Source organism: Bos taurus, chromosome 16 (genome assembly GCF_002263795.3).
Source record: "Bos taurus isolate L1 Dominette 01449 registration number 42190680 breed Hereford chromosome 16, ARS-UCD2.0, whole genome shotgun sequence".
In the NCBI taxonomy this organism is placed as follows: domain Eukaryota; kingdom Metazoa; phylum Chordata; class Mammalia; order Artiodactyla; family Bovidae; genus Bos; species Bos taurus.
This window is the reverse complement of record NC_037343.1, coordinates 5,421,429-5,444,179: the sequence shown is the minus strand read 5'-3', so window position 1 is coordinate 5,444,179 and position 22,751 is coordinate 5,421,429. Positions and strand designations below refer to the sequence as shown.

The window sequence follows — 22,751 nt, the reverse complement described above, 5'->3', positions numbered from 1 at the left end:
CCCTCCTGTATCAGAGCAGCTTCTATGCTCTTGTGTCAGCTCCTTCCCACTCGATGACTCCTAATGTTGGAGGATCCAGGGCTCAGCATTCAGACCCATTTTCTTCCCTTGCCTATCTCACTCCCTTTATTGACCTTACTCGGTTTCATTACTCTGTATATCCATACACTGACAAGACCCAACTTTGTATCCCAAGTCTGGTCCTATTCCTAAAATGCTGAGTTGTACATCCAGCTATCTTTTTAGCACCTGTATGTGGATATCTATTAGATATCTTACATTTAACATGTCCAAAGTGAACTGCTCATGTTTCTCTCCGGTCTTGATTTCATTCTCAGTTGTCTTAATTAACAGCAATTCTATACTTCGGGCTGCTCAGGCCAAAAACTCCAGTCATCATCATTGACTTCTCCCTTTCTCTCATACCCTGATACAAACTGTCAGCAAATTCTACTGTCACTATCTCAAAAATGTATGAAGAATCTGACCTCTCCTCACCAGGCTGGTAATAGCAATTCACAACTTTAATTAGAGTTTTGTGATAGCGTCCACATGGAGGCCCCATCTTTCACCTCTGGCACTTACACTCTCTTCTTGATGAAGAAGTTAAAGTGATCATTTGCTTCCCTGTTTAAAATCCTTCAATGATTCTCATCTCAGAGCAAACACCAAGTTCATTACAATGACCTACCATACCCTATAGGGCCATCAATCTTCACCCTCCTCCTTGTGTGTGCCTCCAACGCAGCAAGAACATACCACCTGATCCGGTGTTTGTGCTCACTGTTCTTTCTTCCTCTATAAGGCTGTCCTTGCTTCACACTAGTCTTTGCTGAACTGTCATTTTCTTAGTGAGGACTTCCCTTCTAACTCTTCTTCCCTATCTAGCCCCTTTTCTGGTTTATTTTTTCTCACAGTATTTATTGATTGATTGATTCTTATTTTGTTACGTATTTACATATTTGTTGAATAGATGAATAAATTTAAAAAAACAGGGACATGAGTTGGTAATGTGAAGCAAGTAAACAGATTTTGTGCATAATTATTAAAGACCTATGCAACAGAGCCATATATATTTAGTACTATACTTATTGATAAATATAAATTGAAAGAAATTTTGACATAGAAATTAATAAAATATTTAAAACTTCATTAGATACCAGTTTGTCTTCTGATTAGTTTGCTGGGCTGTATGGGTCAACAGAGTATATGTCTAGTGTTTCTAAATGAACATCTTCTTTATAGTTTGTATTTGTGTAGTAATTGCTAAATGGAAAAAAAAAAGAAAAGAAAAAATAAATTCTTTATTCACTGGCCAAGATTACTATATAAAGGTGTAACAGTTGTTTTCTTTTTTGCAATTCCCAACACATAGTAAGTACTTTTTATGGATGATTTCATTTTATTGTCTTAACTATCTTATGAAGTAATCACTATAATTCTCATTTTTTGAAAAGACCCATAAAAATAATTTGCTAAGCTACTAAGTGTCCAAATCAGAAGTTGGCAAAACCAATACAATATTGTAAAGTAATTAACCTCCAATTAAGATAAATAAATTTATATTAAAAAAAATAAGTTTACATTGGGCAGCTTTATCCAGGCCTTTTAATGACTAATAATTAGGACTCCCAGATTGAAAAAATTTATAAAGAAGCTTTCACTTTATAATATGATTATAAACTTACCTTTGGAGGGTCAATCTTCCAAACTAACTTGAAAAGAAATTTTTATATTTGATATTTAATTCAAAATACTTATATAATCATGCAGCACTAAAAATTTTAAATGACTTTTAAGACATTTTTACTTTTTTTCTTTCAAAGCACATGTACTTTGCTGTGCTTCTAAAACATTTTGTCAAAATTAGCAAAAGACAATAAAAGGTGATTGCACTATCATGTAGAACTCTGAGATAAAATAATACAAAATTACTAGGAAAGAAAGTTTACCACTAAGGGTACTTACAACTTGCCACTCACTATCACATTTAAGAGGTCAATTTACATATTTAGCAGGAAGAGACATTAAAATTATTACAGAAGATAATTTTTAGGTTAATGTGAGATTTAGGTTTTATTGAAACATCTTAGAAGGCAAGAAGAGAATAACATAGTCTCTTCTTCACATGTTTGAATAACTTCAAAATATTTAATTTTGTTAGTAGACATTGATTTTTAAATTATCCATTACTCATCTTACTTACAAAAAGTATTTAAGGCAGTTCAAATGTCTGTATTAAGTATAAGAAACTAAACTGAAGTCAGTTAGAAAATGGAAATAAAACAAGTGATGCTTAGGAGTTTAATTAACATATATGTTTAGTTCATAATCAACTGAGGTTCTTATGTATAGTGTTTGATATAAACATGTTAATAACTTTGTTAATAACTTTAATAATCAGATAGGAATATTACAAATTATTTATGCTTATAGGTGTTCCCAAAGTTTACAAATTTTCCTACACATGTAATGCTCTGATAGCAAACTTTGTAAAAGGAAGGTAGGAGATAGAGACCACCTTTTCTATTTACTTAAATGTCTTTTTAAATTACTCTTGACTAAAATTATGTTCTAACTTCCTGTGAGAAAAGCCATGCAAATGACATCTCTATGTTTGTTTTCTTGAGACCTTTAACTCTCCTGAATTCTATGAAGCCATTTTCTCCCAACTTTCTTTCCTCTTACTTCTGACAGTTCCTTCCCCCTCTTGCCTTTTAAGTATTACTGTTATTCTTACATCTGTTTTCATCCTTGTTCTAATCTTCTATTTTGTTTGGTACCAAGGCTTAAATTGTGATTTAAGCATCATCTACCTGAGTTCAGGCCTCTCTCTTGAGTCCTGGAAGAGAGTACCTAGAAGTAGCAGATCAGAACTGCACCATTTTCCCCCACAAACCTATCCCTCTCCGTTTTTTGTGAACCATTGGATCCATCCAGTGGCACCCACTTGATTCATACTTTGTGTCCCCTTCTTCCCACATTTAAAAATTCACTAAACCTTGAAATACTGATTGAAGGCGGGAGGAGAAGGGGACAGCAGAGGATGAGATGGTTGGATGGTATCACCAACTCAATGGACATGAGTTTGAGTAAGCTCCAGGAGTTGGTGATGAACAGGGAGGCCTGGTGTGCTGCAGTCCATGGGGTCACAAAGGGTCAGACACGACCGAGCAACTGAACTGACTACACTGAAATCCTGAAAAGCCTATTGTCTTCATAGTGAAAATATTTCCTTTTAAGATTTTTTTGGACGTGGACCATTTTAAAAGTCTTTATTGAGTTTATTACAATATTGCTTCTGTTTTATGTTTTGATTTTTTGGTCAGCAGGCATGTGGAATATTAGTTCCTAATCAGGTATTGAACATATACCCCTGCGTTGGAAGGTGAAGTTTTAACCACTGGACCACCGGGGAAGCCCTTGAAGATATTTCCTACATCTATTGCATCCTCTTGATCCTCACCACTGCTGCTTTGGTTGACAACTCAGTACTGCCCCTTTTTAAAAAACCGAAAATCTGCACATATTGTTTCTTTGCTTAAGATTCTACAGGGTAAACACCAACTCCTTGTCGTGGCATACAAGGCTTTTGATGATCTAACTTTCAGACCATCTTTCCCCAAGACTGTTAAACATCAGTCCCATGAGACGTTAAAGGCATTTTATGAGAAAAAAGTTCAGCAGCCCAACTCGTCTGCAAGACTCGTTTTTGAAAAATTAAATGGGCTTCTTTCGTGTAGGACCTTAAATAGTCTCATGGTCATTGTGAATCCCCATGAGAAAAATGTAGCTTGAAGCATATCCCAATATTATTTGTTCATAGAACATCATTTCCCCTGAAATCATTCACAAAACAAAGGTTATGTGATAAACTCTGATAAACACTACTGCCTAAAGTACCTCCGACTGTAGACCCTTGCCAGACCTACTGCATTTAGGCCCTTCCAGGCTTAGAACAAACTATTCAGGTTCAAATATGCCATTATTACATAATTTCAGTGTTACCCCCTTCATGTCTGATGCCTACTCTAGGCATTACAGAACTGTGAACAGTGCAATCAGATCACTTAGATAGATCCAAATGATTGGCTTGTTAAAGTAATTTTGCTGGAATTTGTGGGTGACATGTTTATGGTGACATGATTTGGTCATCCCCCACTGGAAGTTATATGAGATTTGGTAAGACATTACCTGATTATCCTCCCTATCACTAGCATTTATTGATCCTTAAGAACCTGGGCACACAGAACATTCCCTGGCTGATAATTGACGATATCATTTGCTAAAAGTGTATCCTTTGTACCTACCAGAATATTCTGCAATTTCCATACGATTTTATGTATCAGAGGGGATCTTTTATGTCACTTAAACTTATGCTAACTTCAATGTTTCTCAGGCATGTCAATTGCTTATGTAGTTCTTATAATATATGATGGAAAAACAAGTCCCAAACTGCACCTTCTACTTGGAATACTTTTCTCTACTTGTCTACACTCTGTGAGGCATACCTGCAACATCTTCTCCACTATGAAAGCTTTTCTGATCAAAATTCCTAAGTACTGACCATTTGATTGCATCCCCACCAAACATTACTTAATCTACTCTGGCAATAATACTTTATGGATACAAATTTTTTTTAATAATAAATTTAAAATAAAATGAAAAAGTATGTCTAATTTATGTGTGATAAAACATAATATAGCAAAATGTAGAAACCTAGTAGTATATTTAAAGAGTCATGAAAACAACAATTGAGTTGTTTAAAGATTGCTTAAACAAATAGAAAGGCCTAGTATGTTTCTGTATGAGAAAGCATTTACAGAAAATGTGCCAATTCTCAAAGGTTAACCTATAGACATAAATGTAATCACAACATATATGTCTTTAGAAAATGACAGATCATCTAAAACTCCTATAAGAACAAACAGAAGAAAGAGGAAAATCTTTAAAAACTATAATGAGGGGATTCTTGTCTTGTTAGAAGTTATAATATCAGAAAACTATACTATTTGAATGCAAAGTGTTTGTGATAGAAAAATAGACACATCAATGAAACAATAAAAAAAGAATCCAGAAATACAATATATCCAGATATATTATTTGATATATGATCAAATTGGAGCTAACTTTCTGGAAAACCATTTGGCAATATTAACTAAGCATCTAAATGTTCATACACTTATTCCTAGAATTCTAAGGATCTAAGCTAAGGAAATATGGAGATGTAGAAAAAGTTTCTTTAGGTTTTTCTTGTTTTTATTTATTATGAAAATAAATGCAGAAGCAGCTTAAAACCTACACAATATGGATACATATTATAGAAAAATATGCAATCAAATTGGTAAAAAGAAAATGTGATTTAAATATAAAAATAGGCTAAATGAAAAAAAAATTAAGGCAGGATTAAAAAAAAATAAGGCCAATATTGCAGTTTAAAAAAAAAGAAATAAAATAATCATATAGGCAAATGCCAAATATCAGCAGTTTTTATGACTGGGACTTTTTCCTATTTTTTAGATTTTTTATTATGTATAAATAAATATTATCTTATCTGTATAAATACCATTCAAATAAAATGAATGCTCGTTATCTTTTAAGTTCTTGCAGAAAGGATATTCTATTTAACACAAGATGCCTTATTCCAGTTATCACATTGCAGTATTTATTTCATTTAACTTGTGCTTCTGTGTTTAGTTTCAGGAAAGAAGTCAAAATCTTTTGTGTATTTTTGTCAAGCAGGCCTCAAACTTACCGTTCTCTGTGTTTTGATATCATGTATAAGGCGACAGCACCCAAGCAGAAAAGAGCTATTACCCCAGCAGAAAAACCTAAAATACAAAACAGAGTATTAAACGATAGAAAAATGTAACCTACATTGTTTTGAAGTGATTGTGGGGCCTGTTCCTAGTGGTGGGGAAAATGTTATGTGACTTTTTTGCTTATTCTTCTTCAGCCATACAGATACTAAATTCCAAAATAGTTGTATGTGGGCTTACGTTTTGGATTTAATCCAGTTCATATTTATTCTAAAGCACCAAGCATTTGATCACAAGGTTCCAGTCAAGTTTAGGTTCAGCTTTTCTGTTCTTTTCAGTTTTATCAGTAATATTCTTGTCACTGGAGTGAAATTAGAAGCTCAGGACACCAGGATTCCGTGACTTTTCATACAATATTTAACTCTCAGTTGTGAAATATATTTTGCCACTGCAGAATAAATGAATCTGTTTTGATAGCAACCAAATTATGCAAAAGACCAATAGTTAAACGAAAGTTTTGTGTGTGGCACTCACTAGCTCAGTCATGCCGTACTTTTTGCGACCCCATGGACTATAGCCTGTGAGGCACCTCTGTCATAGAATTCTCCAAGCAAGAATACTGAAGTAGGTTGTCATTTCCTTCAGGGTATCTTCCCAACTGAGAGATTGACCTCACATCTTTTGCATCTTCTGCACTGACAAGTGAATTCTTTACCTCTGCACCATATGGGAAGCCCAAACTTTTAGTAAACCTAAACTTTTGAACTAAAAACTGGGAGTAGCTGATCAAGTCATTCATTTCATCCCATCCAAAAGTGACAGTTTGTGATGTGAAGTGCACATTAAAAGAGCCTTAGAACACTTAAAAAAAAAAAAAAAGTACAATTTCTCATGAGTTCAAATGAAAAACTTAACAGGCAGGATACAGGGCTTCCCTGGTGGCTCAGATGGTAAAGAATCTGCCTGCAATGCGAGAAACCTGGGTTGGATCCCTGGGTTGGGAAGATCCCCTGGAGAAGGGAATGGCAACTCACTCTAGTATTCTTGCCTGGAGAATTCCATGGACAGAGGAGCCTGGTATACCACGGTCCATAGGATCACAAAGAGTTTGACATGACTGAGTGACTAAGCACAGCACATATCAGTTCTGTTCAGTTGCTCGTCTGACTTTTTGCGACCCCATGAACTGCAGCACTCCAGGCTTCCCTGTCCATCACCAACTCCTGGAGCTTACTCAAAGTCATATCCATTGAGTTGGTGATGCCATCCAACCATCTCATCATCAGTCGTCCCCTTCTCCTCCTGCCATCAGTCATTCCCAGCATCAAAGTTTTTTCAAATGAGTCAGTTCTTCACATCAGGTGGCCAAAGTATTGGAGTTTCAGCTTCAGTGTCAGTCCTTTCAATGAATATTCAAGACTGATTTCCTTTAGCATGGACTGGTTGGGTCCCCTTGCTGTCCAAGGGACTCAAGAGTCTTCTCCAACACCACAGTTCAAAAGCATCAGTTTTTTGGCCCTCAGCTTTCCTTATAGTCCAACTCTCACATTCATACATGACTACTGGAAAAACCAAAGCTTTGGCTAGACGTACCTTTGTTGGCAAAGTAATGCCTCTGTTTTTCAATATGCTGTCTAGGTTGGTCATAATTTTTCTTCCAAAGAGCAAGCATGTTTTAATTTCATGGCTGCAGTCACCATCTGCAGTGACTTCTGAGCCCCCAAAAATAAAGTCTGTCACTGTTTCCATTGTTTCCCCATCTGTTTGCCATGAACTGATGGGATCAGATGCCATGATCTTAGTTTTCTGAATGTTGAGTTTTAAGCAGCTTTTCACTCTCCTCTTTCACTTTCATCAAGAGGCTCTTTAGTTCTTCACTTTCTGCCATAAGGGTGGTGTCATCTGCATATCTGAGTTTATTGATATTTCTCCAGTGCCTCAAAATTTACATATATTTGTATAAATTACCTTAGAAGTTTTATTGAAGAATTTAAGAAAACTTACCAGCAATAAGAGGAGCAAGTGAACCTAAGGAAAATACAAAATCATGAAAACATTAGTTTAGTTGCATGGCTCCACATAGCTCCAAATACCATGGATGTCCCAGAAATTAACACTCAGATCCCTCTTCTTTAAGTCTACTTAAAAAGATGTATCAGAACACTGAATTATACCCAATCTTTCTTCATTCTTTATGTAACAACTTCATTGGCCTTTAAATTTTTTTCCACTTTAAGGTGAGGTAGTTCACTCATGAAAAAAAAAAAAATAATAAGCTCAACTTTATAATCAGGGATTTCTCAGGTCAGAATGGAAACAACGATTACAACAGTTTAGTTAGCATATTTTTGGAGGTCCCTGTCATATCAGTAAGCACTTATAAATCAAGATTCAGCAATAGCAGAAGTCTCGGGAGCAACTTCTTTCAAAATACAGTCTGTCTTTTGTATCTGTGGATTCAACCAACCACTAATTAAAAAATATTTGAAAAAGTAAAATATTCCAGGAAGTTCCAAAAAGCAAAGCTCACGCTGTTAGCCCAGCATCTATTTACATAGCATTTACATTGCATTGGGTATTATAAATAATATAGAAATGACTTCAAGTATATGGGAGGATGTGCACAGATTATATGCAAATACTATGCCATTTTACATAAGGGACTTGAGAATCTGCAGATTTTTGTATCTGAGGGGGTCCTAGAACCAATTCCCCTGAAGATACCAAAGGACCACTGTATAAGGCTGTGAGCTTTGCACCTTTTAAATCAGTGCTCATCTCTCTTTATATTCTTTCTTTACTTTCCCAATCTTCAGAAAGTCTCACTTTTACTACAATAGACCACTGACTTCAAATTCTTCTGTTACTATACCACTGATCACAAACCTACGTCACTTTGAAACCCAGGAGTCCCTGAAATTGGATAACCCTCTGTCTCTTCTTTCCAGTGAAACAAGTAGAAGCTGCAGAGAAGCTCTTTGCACTTACTGGGTGATTTGCAAACAGCCAAGGGAGGGTTCCATCGGTGATCTTCCTGACACTGGCTCTGGGGACTGCCTTCTAGGGTATACCCGTCTTCACACATTAAAGTGACAACAGCTCCATATTGATACATTCTTCCAGGCTCCAGCCCATTCTGGATTCCATTTATATGTTCTGGGAAGCTACAGTTCACCTCTGAAATTAAAGGAATCTAATTGAATCTGTGTCATATTTTGACCTTTAACTAAGAATGTAGATACTGCCCTTAATGGAAAGATTTATGAAACCAATTTATTCTATTCTCAGTTAGTAAAACTTCACTGAAATAACACAAAATTATATCCTAGGCATAGACTTTTAGTGTCAGCCATCTACCTCAATAACACCCTGGTTATCAAATAACTTTCTTTCTTGTGCTTTAGTCTCTAAACCAATAATGAATAATTTTTGTGGCTTCTTAGAGAAATGATGCAGGATGAATGAGTAATGTTAAGACTTCTGAATTATTTCCTCAACTTCTACTCTTGTTCTCTAACTCTTCTTAGATGTGAATGCTTCCTCTTTTCTTCTTTAGTCTTTGCAGTGTAGTGGCCAATAGTGTGAGATTTTGGATTTGAACTAACTCTAGGGCTTTCAAGTTGTTTGACTCTGTATAAGTTATAAATCTCTCCATTCTTCGAGGACCTCATCGATAATACAGGAATAATGACACCAATCTCATACGGTTCTCATGAGGATTAAATGACAGAAGGCATGCAAAGTGCTGTGTGCCCTAAGTGCTCAACTAATATTTAGTAGTAACTCACCACTCATATTTCATATGCACTATTTATGGTAGTAAAAATGACATTCTGAAAAACTTTTATAAGTATACCCATAATTCTACCACCACTTACAGGGAAATATGCTCAAAAAAGTATTTTTAGGAGTATTTTGTCAAATGTACACTTATCATAACTAACCACAGTGCACATTCGATCTGTATTAGTTGTTTAATCTACATAAAGACTTCATCTTTCCATATTTAAGTGACTACATATATGATAGCTCATATAGACTAAGGCCTTCAGTCATTTTCTTTATTTTGCAATATTTAGATTACTTCATCTATTAATCCAATTAAATATATTTAATTGGATTAAATACATTAATTAAATGATCCAATCAATGCATCTATTTGGCTATTTTAAGTTGAAAGTACTTAGGAGAAGGCAATGGCACCCCACTCCAGTACTCTTGCCTGGAAAATCCCATGGACAGAGGAGCCTGGTAGGCTGCAGTCCATGGGGTCACTAAGAGTCAGACACAACTGAGCGACTTCACTTTCACTTTTCACTTTCATGCATTGGAGAAGGAAATGGCAACCCACTCCAGTGTTCTTGCCTGGAGAATCCCAGGGACGGCGGAGCCTGGTAAGCTGCCATCTATGGGGTCTCACAGAGTCGGGCACAACTGAAGTGACTTAGAAGCAAGTTGAAAGTACTTAACTGAAAATATCTACTTGGGACAAATTTTATTTAAAAAATAAGAAAACAAATAGAGAACACACCTTTACAATATGGAGCAGGTTGGTTCCAGGTTCCTTCATGTGTGCAAAGAAGGAGTGCCTCTCCCACAAGCAGATAGCCTTGGTTGCAGCTGTACAGGATTGACATTCCAGGAGAAAATCGAGTTATGTCTCCACCAGTATGATTTCCATGGGAGATTGTAAGTGGACGTTGACAGCCAAAGAAAGCTTAGACATCAATATGAAAGGATTTTTAATTTAGTACAGAGGAACACATAGCCAATACTCTCTGTAGTTGATAACAATACATAAAGAAGGCAGGCAACAAGCCAACTGATCAGTATCCAAAAATACTCATTCCACCCAAACCAAGCAGTATAGGACAGATATTTGCATTTCCTACCTACACCATATATGATCTGAAAGCAAATGTCAAAAGTAAGATAATGAAACATCAGTGGTTGCAGCCTACAATTGTAATCTATCAAAGAATAGTAATGTTTTCTCTTTATATGGTAGAAAGGCTATAGTCAAGTGTCACGCCTTCAAATATCTACAGGCACCAGGAAGTGATGCCAAGTTATAGAGCACCTATCTTTCTAAAAATGGCAGCCACTGCCTAATTCAAGCTACTGGTACCTTGCAGGAAAGCAAAGGGGATCCTCACTGTATCACAGATTCACAGTTTATCTTGGGCAGTAGGGATGGGTCTCACTTAAAATAAGACTGCTGTGCTAGACAAAAATAAACAGTTCTGAATTCAGTTCTTGGTTGCCAGTTGGCATTCTCTGTTGCAGATAGCCACTGACAGGGATAAAACCACCAATGACAACTAAAATTACAAGACAATTAAGTGGGTTTTAAGGCTAGTTCCATTCTCCAGAATACTCAAATATATCTTTCTGGCTGATAGCACAGCCTTAAATATGAAATTATCAAGCAATGTTACTGCCAAACATTTGCTGAAAAAGGTATGTGCATTTTTGCTATTCTAAACTAATAAAAATAATAAATTTGGAAGATCCTATCAATTTAGAAGTTAACTGTTATCCTTTCATGTACCTTTTGTCAACATGCTTGGAAAGAAAAAGGAAAACAAAAAATGAGCTGAGAAAATAAGACAAGCAAGTGTTTTGTAAAATAATATGATTACCTAAGCTTTTAACTTGCCTTTCTATAGGTGAAATGACAAGTGCACATTCAAAACCCCTTTTTAAAAATTCTATGTAACACCCCATATTTTGTTCCTTAAAATATCTTACCCTTTTTGATGCAAGTTGGTACACCTGGCACCCATTTGTTGTTGGTATGGCATCTAATCAAGTGACTGCCATTCATGATGAAGCCGGGATTGCAAGCAATATGTAATATGTCATTGTGGGAATATGAAGAATAGGTTTTATTTAGCTTGTGTCCATGCATGACTTCTGGGTTAGGGCAGTGAGTCACAGGAGGAGATTTTAAGCACTGCGGGGCACGTCCACTCCAAGATACAAGTCCTTTAGAATCACTTATGCACCGTATACTTTTCTCTCCCAGGAGATCAAATCCTTGATCACATTCATAAGAGACTTCGCTTCCATATGGAAAGCCTCCTGGCAGCACACCTCTGTACCTCCCATTGTTAATCACCGGTGGGTCCTGACAGTGGATAACTGCAGAAGAGAACAGGAAATTCTGCTTCAGCTGGTACACCATAGTAGACAGTCTTCATTCAGATACAAATGCCACTATGCAACTGTGTGTACTGCTGCTGCTGCATTGCTTCAGTCATGTCTGACTCTGTGCAACCCCATAGACAGCAGCCCACCAGACTCCCCTGTCCCTGGGATTCTCCAGGCAAGAACACTGGAGCGGGTTGCCATTTCCTTCTCCAATGCATGAAAGGAAAAGTGAAAGTGAGGTCTCTCAGTCGTGTCCGACCCTCAGCGACCCCATGGACTGCAGCCGACCAGGCTCCTCTGTCCATGGGATTTTCCAGGCAAGAGTACTGGAGTGGGGTGCCATCGCCTTGTGTGTACTGCACATAGCTATAAAGTTGTTTCTTGGAGGAGGAAATGTCAATCCACTTAGTTCTTGCCTGGAAAACTCCATAGACAGAGGAGCCTGGCAGACTACAGTCCATGAGGTTGCAAAGAGTTGGACATGGCTGAGTAACTGAGCACACATAAAGTTATTTAAATTTTAGATGCTGAATCATAATTTCTTTAAAAAACTTCATTGAATTTTTTGACTCTATGAATAATACATACTCATTCCAAAATAATTCAGAAAATAGAGTATAAATATAGACAAAGGAATAAATACAGCTATGTTCCCATGAAATAAATAGTTTATATTGTTATTTTTTTAATTTTTAGCAATTAGCAGGCTTACTGCAAATACAGTCATTCCTCAGTACCCACAAGGGACTGATTCCAGGGTCCCCCATCAGTACCAAATTCCAAGGAGGCTTAAGCTTCTTATATAAAATGGCATAGTGTTTGCATTTAACTTATGCACAGACTCCTATATATTTTAAATCACCTCTAGATGACTTATAATACTGAATACAACATAAATGCTATCTAAATATTTACAAATACAATGTAAATGCTAAGTAAATAGTACGCAGTGCATAACAAATTCAAGTTTAGCTTTTGGAAACTTTCAGGATTTAAAAATATATATAATATAAATAATATAAATATAAATAATGTAAATGTAAATAATATATAATATATATATTATTTACAGTTGGTTGACACAAAGTTATGAAGCCTGCAAATACAGAGGGTCAACGGTATTCATTTCCTACTTGACAGTTTTGTTTCCCACTGCCAGTACTATCTAAATACCAAAACATGTTTTATATAAACTAAGCTAGAACACATACACTGCTGAGGCATAGAATAGCTCTGCAGTGACCTATCCTCTTTACCTCTCTACAACCCCATGGACTTTTTTTTTTTTTTTTAACTTACTTTCACAAACTGGAATCCTTTGGAACCAAACCCTATTTTCATCATCTTGACATTTTTGAAAAGCATATTTCATCATCCGGTACCTAGAGAGAGATTATAATACATTTTCTCTTCTTAAAAATCACATCTCTGAAACCTAGCCTCCTCAAACCAGTAATATAGAGGCACTTCTAAATAAGAAATTTGGCACAAAAGAGTCAAAAGTCTTGGCCCTTCAAGTAAGAAAACTGCTTTAGACTTAGGGTGCTCCCAGCAAAGGCATTTTCATGTCAATAAAGGACTGAAAAGTTAGAGATGCTAGTTAGACCTTTATAACCTCGCATCCTCTGTTAAAGTGACAATGAAGAACCTTAAAAGGGAGTCACCAGGACAAATTGAGGCTAGAATTAATGCATAAAGCAAGATGGAGACCCTTTATGAGAATGAGTCTTACTAACCCTTCTTGGCAAGATATATTAGCTGGTACCACGAGTGAATCAACTGGAGGTTCTCGAACATCTTCTTCCAAAGGTTGGCATTGTGCTTCTAGAGGAGCAAAGTTGAAATTACTTATATATGCTTGATATAAAAGAGAAAGACAACTCAGGAACTGAAAATACCTTCACACCGAGGGACAGACGGACTCCAATTTCCTGAAGGCATACAATGAATGGATCTGTTTCCCACAAGCAAGTAACCAAGGTCACAGGTGTAGTCTACAGTCATCCCAGAGACAAAGAGGACCCTATTTCCACCTGTATGCCGACCATGGTGGAGCCCAGAGGGTGGCTGACAGCCTGGAGAGAAAACTTCCCACATAAATACCAACAAAAACTCAAGAACACTAAATACACAACATTTGACAATAGACAATCTGAAACTTTTAAGCAAAACAGCAAGCCCTTATTCATTACTGAGTGCTTTCTGCTCTTTTGAAGGAAACTGCCACCTTAAAAACAGATCTTCTGAATTATCTACCTTGACTTTATCCCATATCCAAGGGAGCATTTGGATAAAGAACATATACAACACGAATAGACTGTTTTAATACAGAATGGGATGGTAATCTATGCCCCTTTGCTTTTTCCCACAACTCTAGCTTTGAGTGGGAGGTAACAAACAAGAATAAACAAATAAATACCTCCATTTTTTCTCCACTTGATTTTTACCTTTTTCACAAACTGGTATTTCAGGATCCCAGGTGTTATTGGCTTTGCAACGAACCTGACTGCTGCCCTTCAAAATAAATCCATCATCACACTTGAATATCACACTGTCATTGTAGAAATATGGAGCTTCCTTTCCAGATATCTTGTATCCATTTGCAACATGGACATGCGAGCATTGAACAGCAGGGAGGGAGAGTTTACAGAGAGGAGCAGGGCCACTCCAGATGCCTGTCTCTTGATCATTGCTTATACAACGAATTGTGCTCTCCCCAATGAGGTTGTACTTCACTCCTCTTTCTGGCCCAGGGTTACATGTGTAAGTGACTGTAGTTCCATACAGGACATCTTCTGAAGAACTGCCTGTGTGTACTCCATTGTAGATAACAGGAGGTGGTGGGCAGGTGATATCTGGAGGGAGGAAAACTTACTCTACAATTCTGTTTCAGTATTAAACACCAAAGAAAAGAAATGAAGCTGATTATAAATCTTTTATCAGGTTTCCTAGAGAATATGGGTGAGATATGATTATGTTTTGTGTCAAAACTCATCATGTATGTAAAATTCAATTTAAAAGATTTCATTGAAAAAATCTTTGCAATGTGTTAAAAGATGTATATAAATATCATATTGTGACTAAAGTCTGATAGCAAATTATTAAGAAAAGAATTCTTTTTATAACAACCAATACGTCAATAGGCAGACAGAATGAAAATCACAATCACAGAAAACTAACCAAACTGATCACAGGGACCACAACCTGTCTAACTCAACAAAACTATGAGCCACCAGGATAGATGGGTCATGGTTGTGACTTATGACATAATGTGGTCCACTTGAGAAGGAAATGGCAAACCACTTCAGTATTCTTTCTTTGAGAACCCCATGAACTGTATGAAAAGGCAAAAAGATATGACACTGAATGATGACCTCCTCAAGTTGGTAGGTGCCCAATATGCTACTGGAGAAGAGTGGAAAAATAACTCCAGAAAGAATGAAGAGACAGAGCCAAAGTGAAAACAATCCCCAGCTGGGGATGTGACTGATGATGGAAGTAAAGTCTGATGCTGTAAAGAACAATATTGCATAGGAACCTGGAATGTTAGGTCCACAAATCAAGGTAAATTGGAAATGGTCAAACGAGACGACAAGAGTGAACATCAACTGTTTAGGAATCAGTGAACTAAAATGGACTGGAATGGGATAATTTAGTTCAGATGACCAATATATCTATTACTGTGGACAAGAATCCCTTAGAATAAATGGAGTTGCCCTCAAAGTCTACAAAATAGTCTGAAATGCAGTACTTGGGTGCAATCTCAAAAATGACAGAATGATCTCTGTTCATTTCCAAGGCAAACAATTCAATATCACAGTAATCCAAGTCTGTACACCAACCACTAATGCTGAAGAAGCTGAAGCTGAAAGGTTCTAGGATGACCTACAAGACACTCTAGAACTAACACCCAAAAAAGATATTCTTTTCATCACAGGGGACTGGAATGCAAAAGTAGGAAGTCAAGAGATACCTGGAACAACGGGCAAGTTTGCCCTGGAGTACAAAATGAAGCAAGGCAAAGGCTAACAGAGTTTTGCCAAGAGAATGAACTGGTCATAGCAAATATCCTTTTCCAACAACACAAGAGATGACTCTACACATGGACGTCACCAGATGGTTAATACCAAAATCATATTGATTATATTCTTTTCAGGAGAAGATGGAGAAGCTCTATACAATTAGCAAAAACATGACTGGGAGCTGACTGTGGCTCAGATCATGAACTCCTTATTGCAAAATTCAGACTTAAATTGAAGAAAGTAGAGAAAACCACTAGACCTTCAGGTAAGACCTAAATCAAATCTCTTCTGATTATACAGTGGAGGTGACAAATAGATTCAAGGGATTAGATCTGATAGACAAAATGCCTGAAAAACTATAGATAGAAGTTCATGACATTGTACAGGAGGTAGTGATTAAGACCATCTGAAAGAAAAAAAAAAATGCAAAGAGTCAAAATGGTTTCCTGAGGAGGCCTTACAAATAGCTAAGAAAAGAAGAGAAGTGAAAGGCAAAGGAGATAAGGAAAGATAAACCCATCTGAATACAGAGTTCCAAAGAATAGCAAGAAGAGATAAGAAAGCCTTTTTCAAGTGATCAATGCAAAGAAATAGAGGAAAACAATAGAATGGGAAGAAACTAGAGATCTCTTCAAGAACATTTAAGATACCAAGGGAACATTTCATACAAAGATGGGCACAATAAAGGACAGAAATTGTATAGACCTAACAGAAGCAGAAGATATTAAGAAGAGGTGGCAAGAATACACAGAAGAGTTATACAAAAAAGATCTTCAAGACTCAGATAATGATGATCCTGTGATCACTCACCTATAGTCAGACATCCTAGAGTGCGAATTCAAGTGGGCATTAGGAAACATCACTGCAAACAAAGCTAGTGGAGATGATGGAATTCCAGCTGAGCTATTTCAAATCCTAAAAGATGGTGCTATGAAAGTGTGGCACTCAATATTCCAGAAAATTTGGAAAACTCATCAGTGACCACAAGAATGGAAAAAGTCACTTTTCATTCCAATCCCAAAGAAAGGCAATGCCAAAGTAGCTTCACACTACCACACAAATGTTTACCCACTAGTAAAGTAATGCTCAAAATTTTCCAAGCTAAGCTTCAACAGTACTGAACCAAGAACTTCCAGATGTTCAAGCTGGATTTAGCAAAGGCAGAGGAACCAGAGATCAAATTGCCAACATCCATTGGATTGTAGAAAAACAAGAGTTCCAGAAGAACATCTACTTCTGCTTTATTGACTATGCCAAAGCCTTTGACTGTGGATCACAACATCACAACAAATTGTGGAAGATTCTTAAAGAGATGGGAACCCCAGACAACCTTACCTGTCTCCTGAGAAATTTGTATGCAGGTCAGGAAGTGACAGTTAGAACCAGATATGGAACTACAGACTGGTTCCAAATTGGGAAAGGAGTACATAAAGGCTGTATATTGTCACCCTGCTTGTTTAACTTATATGCAGAGTACATCATACAAAATGCTGGGCTGGATGAAGCACAAGCTGGAATAAAGATTGCCAGGAGAAATATTAATAACCTAAAATAAGCAGATGACATCACCCTAAGGCAGAAAGTGAAGAGGAAGTAAAGGGCCTCTTGAAGAAAGTGAAAGAAGAGAGTGAAAATGCTGGCCTAAAACTCAACATTCAAAAAATGAAAATCATGGCATCCAGTCCCATCACTTCATGGCAAACAAATGGAGAAACAATGCAGTGAGAGACTTTATTTTCTTGGGCTCCAAAATCACTGAAGATGGTGACAACAGCCATGAAATTAAAATATGCTTGTTCCTTGGAAGAAAACCTAGACAGCATATTAAAAAGCAGAAACATTACTTTGCCAAAAAAGGTCCTTCTAGTCAAAGCTAGAGGGCTATGAGGGCTTCCCTTATAGCTCAGTTGGTAAAGTATCTGTCTGCAATGCAGAAGACCCGGGTTCAATACCTGGGTCAGGAAGATACCCTGGAGAATGAAATGGCAACCCACTCCAGTATTCTTGCCTGGAGAATCCCATGGACAGAGGAGCCTGGCAGGCTGCAGTCCATGCGATCACAAGAGTCGGACATGACAGAGCAACTAAAGAGAGAGAGAGAGTCAAAGCTATAGTTTTTCCAGTAGTCATGTGTGGATGTGAGAGTTGGAGCATAAAGAAAGCTGAGCAACCAAGAATTGATGCTTTTGAACTGTGGTGTTGGAGAAGACTCTTTCAAGTCCTTTGGACTGCAAGGAGATCACATCAGTCAATCCTAAAGGAAATCAGTCTTGAATATTCATTGGAAGGACTTCTGAAGCTGAAACTCCAATACTTTGGGCACCTGATGCAAAAGACCCTGATGCTGGAAGGACTGAAGTCAGGAGAAGAAGGGGACACCAGAGGATGAGATGGCTGGTTGGCATCACCTACGTGTTGGACATGTGTTGAGCAAGCTCTGGGAGTTGGAGATGGACAGGGCAGCTTGGCATGCTGTAGTCCATGGAGTTGCAAAGAGTCGGATATGACTTAGTACTGAACTGATATGAATAGGTCAATAAACAGCACAGAGGAATAGAATTAAGGTTTTTTGAGATGGTTTATCTTTGTGTTGTGATGGTATGGTAGGTTAGCCAAGAATTTTTATTGTTTACTGAACATCTACTTTTTGATAGACAATGTTCTCATCCTTAATGTAGGGATAGTAGCATTTAATTATAACAACTTTGAGGTCTGAAATCTTATGGCAACATTACAGATAAGAGGCCTGAGTTCAGAGGAATTACATAAATTGCCCCAAGTCAATAAGTAGAAATAGAATCTGAGTTCAGATCCCATCTCAGTCCTCTTTCTTACCACTAAGCTAGTATACCCAGACTTAAGGATGATGGTTCATATACTTACTGACTTCATTACTCTTATTCTCCCAAATCACATAAGAGAATCAGTAGTTAAATGAGTTCACATTAAGTGATTGCTATGCTTCGAGTAAAAGAGGAGGCAACAGAAAGCAAAACTGTGCAACTATAACTATTGACAGAGAGAAAAGAATGGAATCTAATATTCATAATCCCATAACATGTCTAAAACAGAAATCTCATAGGAAGCTAAAGTGAAAGTGAAAGTGAAGTTGCTCAGTCGTGTCCGACTCTTTGAGACCTCATAGACTGTAGCCTACCAAGCTCCTCTGTCCATGGGATTTTCCAGGCAATAGTACTAGAGTGGATTGCCATTTCCTTCTCCAGGGGATCTTCCCAACCCAGGGATCAAACCCGGGTCTCCTGCATTGTAGACAGACGCTTTACCATCTGAGCCGCCACAGGAAGCTAGATCCTCTGTTATTCATATTCATTGATCTCACATTATTCTAGATCCCCTGTTATTTTTCTACTTACCTTTACAAAGACGAATTTCCATAAACCAAGGAATTGTGCCTTGACACTGCTGATAGACACTTTCACCCAGTCGGTACCTAGGGACAAAGAGTCAAGACATTTTGTTATCTGTGGACCATTAGCCTAAGCAAAAGCTATTGGCTCAATAGCACATATTACTTTCAGGACAGGCAACTATAGGAACAAAAATGTAGCCACCAGGAGCACAACCCATCCACTGAACAGCATAGTCTCCATTAATGGAAAAACAGAGTGATCAACATGTCCACAAACCCATGAAGAAGGTCTTTGAGATAAACTCTTAACACAGGGCTTGCAGTGTACCTACTGTAGTCTGAGATAGTCCTCACTTACCCTTCATCACAAGAAGAGTTAACATCTGGTCTAATAAATTGGTTCTTGGGTTTTTTAAAGACTTGCTTTCCGACAGGTTCACATTCTGCCACTAAGAAAAAAAAAAAAGGAGAATGAGAAATCAACTGAAGGCCATTTCAAAACCAAAAAAAAAAAAAAAAAAAATCAAAATTCAGAGCCTGGCACCTTTGCATGTGGGAGCAGTGGGCATCCACACTCCATCAGGGGTACAATGTATGGATTCTTCTCCCACCAGCTCATAGCCAAGGTCACAGCTGTATTTTATGGATGTCCCAGGGTCAAAGCGAACCCTGTGTCTGTCTTCCTTCTGCCCATTGAGGATTTTAGGAGGGGCTTGACAATCTAAAAGAAAGGCAGATAATTTTTCTTATGTAAACAACAGAAAAAACTGAGCCAAAGATATTGATATCAATGCTACAATGCCATTCTGGTGGCAGTTGTACAGTACAGCCGTAATCTTGCAGCCCAGTTTTGGGTAACTTTAGGTCAGTGGTTATCTTTTTCTTTTTCTTTTTTTTTCTGCATTTAGGCTGCTGTAGATTGTTTTCCATTCCAACTGAGTGCTCCAACTCATTTGCTGTCTCTTCCTGTTTTAAGGAACCCTCTTGTATGCTTCTAATGGGAGATTCTGATCTATCTATAGGGTGGGATTTTGCTGAAGTCTCTTTTAAGAAATCACTGTTAAGACAAGCAAACATTTTCTCCAGTTTTTTTTTTTTTTTTTTTTTTCACTTTAAAGAAAGGGACAATTTAGTGATCCCTAATGTTTTTCCTCCAAGGATACTTCCACAAAATGAATGGTAGTGTTTTAAAAGGCTTCTGTATAACTGATATTCACTATATTTGATGAGGGTGGGCTTCCCTGAAAGCTCAGCTGGTAAAGAATCCACCTGCAATGCAGGAGAACCCGGTTCGATCTCTGGGTTGGGAAGATTCCCTGGAGAAGGGATGGGCTACCCATTTCAGTATTCTTGGGCTTCCCTGGTGGTTCAGATGGTAAAGAATCTGCCTGTAAGGTGGGAAGATTCCAACTCAAGGATGGGGAAACAATGGAAACAGTGGCAGACTTTATTTTCTTGGACTCCAAAATTGCTGCGCATGGTGACTGCAGCCATGTAATTAATAGACACTTGCTCCTTGAAAGAAAACGTATGACCAACCTAAACAGCATATTAAAAAGCAGAGACATTACTTTGCCGACAAAGGTCTGTATAGTCAAAGCTATGGTTTTTCCAGTAGTCACATATGGATGTAAGAGTCAGACCATAAATAAAGCTGAGCAACAAAGAATTGATGCTTTTGGACTGTGGTGTTGGAGAAGATTCTTGAGAATCCATTGGACTGCAAGGAGATCCAACCAGTCAATCCTAAAGGAAATCAGCCCTGAATGTTCATTGGAAGGACTGATGCTGAAGCTCCAATACTTTGGCCACCTGATGTGAACAGCTAACTCATTGGAAAAGACCCTGATGCTGAGAAAGATTGAAGACAGGAGAAGGGGATGACAGAGGATGAGATGGATGGATGTCATCACTGACTCAATGGACCTGAGTTTGAGCAAGCTCTGGGAGTTGGTTATGGACAGGGAGGCCTGATGTGATGCAGTCCATGGGGGTCACAAAGAGTCGGACATGATTGAGTGACTGAACTAAACTGATACTTGGTATAATTGAGGGGACTGGAAGCTGGAAAAGGTCCTGCTGAAGTCCATAACACCTTCTCTAATGTTTCTAAAGAAGAAATCAGTAGCATTTATTCTGAACATTGGAATACCCACCCTTTTCACAGACTGGTACTGACGGTTCCCATGTGCCTTGGGCATTACATCGGACTGCCCTGCTACCCTTCATGGTAAAGCCAAACATGCAAGCAAATACCACAGTGTCATTATAGGAATATTGATCTCTCTGCCCAGATGATATTTGGCCTCTTGGGATCTGAGGAGGTGGACACAAAAGCTCAGAAACAGAAAGTTCACAGCGTGGGGCAGGTCCGCTCCAGGTCCCAGTCTTCTGACTATCGGTGGTACAACGGATAGTTCTCTCCCCAACGAGGATGAAGTTCACTCCTTTCTCTGGGCCTGGGTCACAAGTGTAACTGACTGTGCTTCCATATCGAAAGATCACTGAAGAGGTGCCTGTATGTCTTCCATTGAGTATAGGAGGAGGTGATGGGCAAAGAATTTCTAGAAAATTAGAGAGATAGTTGACAAGATTACAGCTGTACTATCAACAAAGAATGTCTCCGGTGTTTCTAGATGCCACTCTCATATCCTCGGTTCAGGGACAATAGTGTTTGAATCTGTGATGAATCTGTCAAAGCAGCTATAGCAAAATAATTCAGAAAGTATGATCTAAAATTTTGTTCCTGAATATATCTACTTTGCTGATCCTTTTATTTCTTTTACCAAGTATATAATCTCCATTATGTGCATGGCCTGGATGGCAATTGTACATAGCTTTCAGAGAAAGAAATGCTCAGGAACCCTGTTTTACCTGAGTAAGCAAAGGATAAAGAGATAATACAAGGATGCTTCAGTGAAGAATATATCCCTTAAAATCTAAAGATTTCTTCACAGCCTGTGCAAGTCAGTGAAACTTTGAGCCATGCTGTGCAGGGCCACCCAAGATGAATGGTCATGGTGGAGAGTTCTGAAAAAATGTGATCCACTGGAGAAGGAAATGGCAAACTACTTCAGTACTCCTACCTTGAGAACCCCGTGAACAGTATGAAAAGACAAAGATCTCTAGAGGAGATCTTTGTTCTATAAGATCTGTGTAGTAACAACTAGACAAAAAACTTTCAGTTAAGCTGAGGAGGCAGTGTCTTGCTGAACCTCTGGCCAAGGAGCAAGTTACAAACTACAGTTGCCTAACTTACCTTCACATGCTGGCATCCTGGTCCAAAAAGTACGCTGTCCAAAAATTACACACTGACTAGAAAGTGGTCCTTGTAACCGATACCTGGAGACAAAGGGAGGTCATTCAGAATGATTAGGCAGAATGAAAGCCTCTATTAAAAATCCAAGATAAATTCACTTAATTTGTGGGCACTAACTTCTTTTTATC

At 37.8% G+C, this 22,751-nt stretch overlaps 1 protein-coding gene across 4 annotated transcripts in view; it reads right to left on the bottom strand.

Moving 5' to 3' along the window:
- The window catches only part of CR2 (complement C3d receptor 2), a 49,277-nt gene that overhangs the window by 2,509 nt on the left and 24,017 nt on the right, over positions 1-22,751 (bottom strand). For 2 of the 4 annotated variants that reach the window (NM_001198991.1, XM_024976068.2), the window contains 15 exon segments: positions 1,161-1,266; positions 5,756-5,831; positions 7,764-7,787; positions 8,748-8,936; positions 10,291-10,476; positions 11,511-11,903; positions 13,212-13,294; positions 13,649-13,736; positions 13,811-13,987; positions 14,360-14,767; positions 19,309-19,385; positions 19,663-19,753; positions 19,849-20,025; positions 21,461-21,868; positions 22,564-22,646. In NM_001198991.1, the coding sequence (NP_001185920.1) occupies positions 1,176-1,266; positions 5,756-5,831; positions 7,764-7,787; positions 8,748-8,936; positions 10,291-10,476; positions 11,511-11,903; positions 13,212-13,294; positions 13,649-13,736; positions 13,811-13,987; positions 14,360-14,767; positions 19,309-19,385; positions 19,663-19,753; positions 19,849-20,025; positions 21,461-21,868; positions 22,564-22,646 (2,551 nt within the window). In that variant the 3' untranslated portion in view covers positions 1,161-1,175. 4 annotated transcript variants of the gene reach the window in all.